This window comes from Bidens hawaiensis, unplaced genomic scaffold, assembly GCF_021521415.1.
Source record: "Bidens hawaiensis isolate Kalapana, Puna unplaced genomic scaffold, B.hawaiensis_p1.1 tig00056845_1, whole genome shotgun sequence".
In the NCBI taxonomy this organism is placed as follows: Eukaryota; Viridiplantae; Streptophyta; class Magnoliopsida; order Asterales; family Asteraceae; genus Bidens; species Bidens hawaiensis.
In genome coordinates this window covers 1-6323 of record NW_027500239.1, presented here as the reverse complement: position 1 = coordinate 6323, position 6323 = coordinate 1, and the positions used below count along the sequence as shown (strand labels likewise).

The 6323-nt window shown below is 35.2% G+C and overlaps 1 protein-coding gene across 3 annotated transcripts; it reads left to right on the top strand.

The window, feature by feature from the left end:
* Positions 1-1936: 1936 nt before the first annotated feature.
* On the top strand, positions 1937-3857 carry LOC143601609 (peroxygenase-like). 3 transcript variants are annotated; one of them, XM_077078981.1, is made up of 6 exons: positions 1937-2298; positions 2477-2626; positions 2713-2798; positions 2903-2997; positions 3164-3229; positions 3439-3857. In XM_077078981.1, the coding sequence occupies exons 1-6, from the start codon at positions 2193-2195 to the stop codon at positions 3590-3592; spliced, it is 657 nt and encodes a 218-aa protein (XP_076935096.1). In that variant the 5' UTR covers positions 1937-2192; the 3' UTR covers positions 3593-3857. The 3 variants fall into 3 exon arrangements, with proteins under 3 accessions (XP_076935096.1, XP_076935094.1, XP_076935097.1); XM_077078979.1 differs by having other exon boundaries at positions 3164-3289; XM_077078982.1 differs by lacking the exon at positions 3164-3229.
* The last annotated feature ends 2466 nt before the right edge of the window (positions 3858-6323 follow it).

Below are 6323 nucleotides of genomic sequence, written 5' to 3'. Positions count from 1 at the left end.
AAATTTTATAGTTTAACTTTTTATATTTTATAAAAAATATTCATTACATACAAAATAAATTTAACTAATTATTTCATTATCAATGGGTTCGAATATTTTTTTTTAAAAATGATATTGGGTTCGCTCGTTAATTCGTACCTATAGGTGATATATAAAACCGAAAATTGATCGGGTTCGGCCAAACCCTGACAAGTATATGTGGCTCCGCCACTGATAGGAGGGCAGGGCGGTTGACGGTCCAAAAATGTAATTGTTTAAATCCAACAAAAATCTCTTTTATTTAAAGCTTAAAAAAATTTTCGCATTCGACACCAAATTTTTTAACGATTCTCAAATACGACCCTGTGTAAAACCGTCATTCGGCATGGATGTCGAGGCTTGAACTGACGTCCTCATCTAGTATAAACAACCAGGCTACCACTAAACCATAAGGTCAATGGTAATTTTTTATGTTTTAAATAACCATGATAATCGTTACCGGAAAGCTTATGAATTACGATACCCACCAATATTATGGTAACCAACGAAAATAAATAAATCGTAGTTTGTAGTATCCGTGTGTTTTTCAAGAAGCAAAAGAAACAAGATTTGAATTGAAAACGCTACTAGAAAGGAACATGATATGTCCTCTGTTTCCGCCATGTAGCTCAGTTGGTTAAGAAGGCGTAAGACTGGGAAAAATGATATGTACTCTATTTTTCCTTTCTCATTTTGTTTTAAGTTAAAACTCAAAAGAATATATGAAAAGCCCAGACAATATATGAAAAGACTTGGAAAACTTTTAACTATGTTATGAAACCAGACAATATATGAAAAGCCCAGCCCAATCCACTGGCCCAACAAGATGAATGGGTCAAAACTCAAAAGAATGCTCTGAAGATATAAGCGTGGGGAGTGAAAGATTAGGCATGAGGAATATGATGAGTGTGGTTCTTCTATAGCTAATTGTAATGCTTGTTTAGTTGTGAGATATTGATTCACGACAAACTAGTAAATGATATACTTTGAAACCAAATAGACAATTTAAAGTCAGCAATAAATAATCAAATTCACTCAAAATAAAAAATAAAAAAATTTGCCAGATTGAACACGAAAATTTATATTATGCAATGTTTATGTTAATTCATTTCGATCCATTTGTCATGTCTAAGGGGTCAAAGGTTTACATGGAATTCCAAGACATCTATCATGATTTCAATAGTGAGTGACACCATAGAAAAGAAACACATAAAACACATACAAGTGGATTTGTATTCATCGGACTGATCTTGTTTCTTAGCTGACAAACTCCAATAAAAACATTTTATATGATTATATCAACTTTAAATCGAGATTAGATACTACGGAGCTTAAAGAAACAAAAGATCAAGGAAACATGAAATTAAATACAACACCACCATCTTAATTCACCATAAATTCATAATCGAGTTGATCAAACAAGACTTTTAACTAACTCGCCCTGCTTGCGGGGTGCGCATATAATGTATATATGTGTGAACCCTCGGGTGGGCAAAAGTGAAATTGCACTAATGTTGACGTTATTTTACTAATCTCGTGAAAATAACGTTTAAAGTGGCGGAAGGTTAATCAGACATCATGTGGCGGCGTTGATAGCCGAAAGACAATGGTACATGCACCAATCGGCCGATGTCCCGATGGTTGAGTGTTGTGTGCCTTATGTCCAAGGCTTGATGCAAAACTACCATCGAGCTGGGGGGTCTCACCAGAAGCAGCCTCTCTATCCCTATGGGGCAGAGATAAGGCTGTCTACATCTTACCTTCCTCAGACCCTACCATAGCTTTGCTATTGGTGGGATATACCGAGTACGATGATGATGTTGATTATAATTATAATGACTTGTTAACATTAATTAAAAGTTTTAATTTAAAACAATCTACATATGATAATTAGATATTTAATTAAAAATGTTACATATGTCCAACACACACCACAAGAATAGGGTTTGAAGGGCTGTCATGTCCAAGGGAAAATTTCAATTCATATGATCCCATCATTCGACTTTAAGGCAAACATTTTCTCTCCTTTTAAGTTTAAAAATAGCCACCAAAAGAGTTAGTTTATTCTAAAGATAAACCTAATACAAACATTGCTAGTAGAATTACACACCAGAGTCACAAAACAAATCAATAAAAAGTTAACTTGTTTGAGTTCAAAAAACATTGATCAAAACATGGGTGATAAGGCTGCGGATTCAATGTTAACCATAGCCGACAAGGCTCCAGTTACATCCGAAAGAAAAATTCGAGCCGATCTTGACAATAGGCTTCCTAAACCATGTATGTTGCATTATGATCCACACTCATTTGAATTTATTTTAGGGTTTTCAAGCACGTTGTGTATACTTTCTTGGGTGATGTTAGGGGGGGGGGGGGGGGGATAAATTAGTTACATTAATTTAATAATCTTTACTATAGAAAGCATGATGTGTGTTGAGTTAATTTGTGATATGTTTAGATATGGCGCGTGCGTTGACTGCACCTGATACTGATAATCCGAATGGAACATTGGGACATAGGCATCGCAATATGTCTGTTCTTCAACAACACGTATCGTTTTTCGATCAAGATGATAACTGGATTATCTTCCCTTGGGAGACCTACAAAGGCAAGTTGTTTGTAATGACATGAACATCACCTTATGGTATTTTGTTTGGGACTTTGAATTAACACACATTTCTTTAACTTATATAGGATTCCGTGACCTCGGATTTAATGTTCTTGCTTCTTTTATCTGCATGGTGCTTGTCCATGGAGCCATGAGTTATGTCACTTTGCCGGTAATTAAGTTCATTCTAATGTATGATTTTGTGGTAGAATTATATATATAACATAACAAAATGTGTTCATATTATTTAAGTTATGTGTGAATGTTGTGGTATAGACTTGGTTGCCATCACCTTTCTTCCCCATTTATATAGAAAACATACACAAGGCCAAACATGGGAGTGATTCCGCAACTTACGACACCGAAGGAAGGTGAGAAAACCTCAAATTCCTATGCTCTTTTAGCTTATGTGGAGTACAAATATAAATATACAAACTTTGATTGTGTTATTGTTGCTAAAAACCATGTTCACAAAATAGTTGCAAAATAATATTAACCACGTAGGTTTTTACCGTAGTTCCATGTCATATATTGTAGGTTTGTCCCGGCAAACCTTGAAAACATATTTAGCAAGTATGCTCGTACGGTGCCCGATAAGCTCACGTTGAAAGAACTTTGGGATATGACTGAAGCAACTCGCAACGCATTTGATTTCTTTGGCTGGTATTTTCTCTTGTTACGACTTTCTTTACTAGAATACTAGGAATCTCGTTAAGCCAAACAAAAAGTGTGGTTCGAACTAGTGTCTTTAAGCGTTTTGATTAGAGGTATTTGATCATATTCATGTATATTAATTTATGATGTATATATAGGATTTCTAGCAAGTTGGAATGGGGAATTCTCTTTGCTCTAGCAAAGGACTCAGATGGGTTCCTATCGAAAGAATCGGTAAGGCGTTGCTTTGATGGAAGTTTGTTCTATTATTGTGCAAAGATGCAAAGGGGAGATTTGAAAAAGATGGAATGATTGTTCATGTTAGTACTTGGGGTTCAAACAAGCTACCTAGCTAGCAACAATACAGTATTGTATTATGTCTTTTCCAAGTTATTGCCTTGAGCTACTTTAGTATGATTTGTTCTATTTACGTCTTACTTTGGTAAGGGTGACATGAGGGTCTAAGTCGATTTTACTAGCTAAGGGTGCTTGTTTTTTTTCTAACATCTATAACGAACCCACAACAACAGGCGTGCCACGTCAACCTACCCTCTTTTTCACAGCCCCCTCCACTCCTCTTCCTGTTTTCACCTCTTGTAATTCTTCACATGCGGCTAGTATGTTCATGCGCTTCTCCCTCCCCGTCGTGTTCATCTCCCGTCCGTCACATTCTTGCATCGAAAGTGCTCTCTAAGGCTGGCAACTTAGTTATTTAATTTTTTGTAAGGAAAAAGTTGAAAAAAAGGTATACTAGGACCTAGGTGTTGAAAATGACTTCATATATTAACTTTTGTCATAAATAACAATAACAAAAATAACAAAAATAAGTCTACATATGAAAATAGCTTTTCCTGTCAAAACTTACTTATGGTCTTTCTGTAATGGGCATATCCTACATGTTAAACATGTAAGGGATTGCCAAGAAACAATGCAACATATCACTAAGAAGATAGTGATCACCTCTTTTTGTCCCATACATCTTGCTTTGATCACCATCCTATCTTCTCACTAATCTTGATGTGATCACCATTTTGTCTTGTTACAAATATACATACGAGCTAGCCACATAAACGAGTGTTCATAAAATATGAGCATATATGAGGACTTATTTTTCTCTCCTCTTTGAATCTTTGGAACTTGATCTTTCTCTTTATTTTTTAATATGAAAAAAAGCGATAAATGCCACTTTTTTGGTGAGAGAGAGATAAGTATGTAACTTTATTTGGCAAAATGTAGTCAGAGTATTGGAAGAGATATTGTTTAAACATATAAGAACAAAGAGAGTGAAAATTAAAGAGAGGGGGGGGGGGAGGGGGATTTCAAAATTTGTTTATATACTTTCTGAAAAGCAAAAACATTTCTGATACTTTAAAATTAAGCTTTACCAAACGTTGTTATTTTTCAAAAAACTAATAAACAATTTTCAAAAACTCAACCAAACACTAAGTTAGTACATGGACTCGTTCACTAGTCAAGTTGGGCATCAACCGTGGATCATATAACCATAATTTTTCTAAAATACTAATCTCATTGTGATGAGTTTACCAGTGATCTTAGAAATGTTGTCCAAACTTCAAGCGCTGTCCGGATTTGCAACTGCTTTTTCTCTGTCACAAACAATCAAGAGGGATTTATGCTGATCTAAGATGAGAGAGACCGGTTCTTATCATATCTAGCATCTTTGCTTACACAAATATTCCGACTTTGTGCATTTTCTGCTTTGTCTAAATCATTCATCCTAACTTAATTCAGTTTAAAAGTTATCTATATAAGAAAGAATTGTTTTTCCGTACTCGCTTTTATAAGTTTTGAATTTATGAAAGGTCTTAATTTATGTATGAAAAGTTGGGTTAATTTACTTTAATTATTAAATTATAGCTTTTGGCTTGGCCTCATCATGTCTTTGTTTTGCATCCATACCTTATTGTTGAAGCAATCTTGTGTATATTCGTTCATTTATGTGAGTATGCAACAAAATGTCCAAGAGGGTGTGTGGTCGTTTCATGGTTTGACTGTGGAAGACGATCGTGGTCTCGTTGCCTCAACCCTCAAGCGCTCTTGTTGGTTTTGGTAGAAGGATGACGTTTTTGTTCATTTGTCGTATCGTAAACATTTCGTAGGCCTGAAGTCTACTCCCGTATCTTTCGCTTTTGGTTGTAATGGCGCGTACACAACAAGTATCATAAAAAAAAAGTTAAACAGTAAAGCCATAAGCGTAATCATTGAGGGGCCTATACATGAAGGATCCGGAAATCCTAATCATCCGTATAAATTTTTGGTTAAGCAATTGATTTTATTTCACAAAAAAAATCATGTCCACTGAACATAATCAATCATATATTAATAATGCATTTTAATATTAAATATAATGAATTTAATCAATATACTATTTAAACATACTAAAGGAAAAAAGTAGGATGGCGGGTGTTGGAACAATTGGTAAAGTTAATGCTTTATGACTTGGAGGTAGGGGTGCAAGCGAGGCGAGTTGTTCGTGTGCTACTTGAGATTGGCTCGTGAAAAAGTGCGATCGAGCCGAGTCGTTCGTGAGCTACTTGAGATTGGCTCGTGAAAAAGTGCGATCGAGCCGAGTCGTTCGTGAGCTACTTGAGATTGGCTCGTGAAAAAGTGTGATCGAGCCGAGTTTAAACTAGAGTCCGAGTTCGAGCGTAAAAGTAAGCTTATTTAATAAACGAGCCCGAGCTTCACTTATCGAGCACAAGCCGGCTCGCGAGCCTAAATGATTATGCCATTTGTATAATTTTATAATATATACACGATATATTTACATGAATATATGTATATATTATAATTAATGAATAAATAAACTAACTAAATAATATATATTATGTTATATTTAAAATTTAATGGAAAAAAATACATAAAAATTTAAAATATATAAAATTTATTAACAAATAGTAAACGAGCCGAGCCCGAGCCCGAGCCAAGCTCAAGCATAAAGATCAAAACGAGTTAAACTCGAGCTCGGGATCCGTTTAAGCTAAACAAGCCAAGCTCAAGCACCCCTACTTGAAGGTCACGT

What these genes read in the sequence shown, in the direction of transcription:
- LOC143601609 (XM_077078979.1), top strand. Translation starts at nt 2,193, where the DNA reads ATGGGTGATAAGGCTGCGGATTCAATGTTAACCATAGCCGACAAGGCT. An exon ending in CCCTTGGGAGACCTACAAAG is followed by an intron (nt 2,627 to 2,712) that starts GCAAGTTGTTTG and finishes TAACTTATATAG; the next exon opens with GATTCCGTGACCTCGGATTT. An exon ending in TGAGTTATGTCACTTTGCCG is followed by an intron (nt 2,799 to 2,902) that starts GTAATTAAGTTC and finishes GTTGTGGTATAG; the next exon opens with ACTTGGTTGCCATCACCTTT.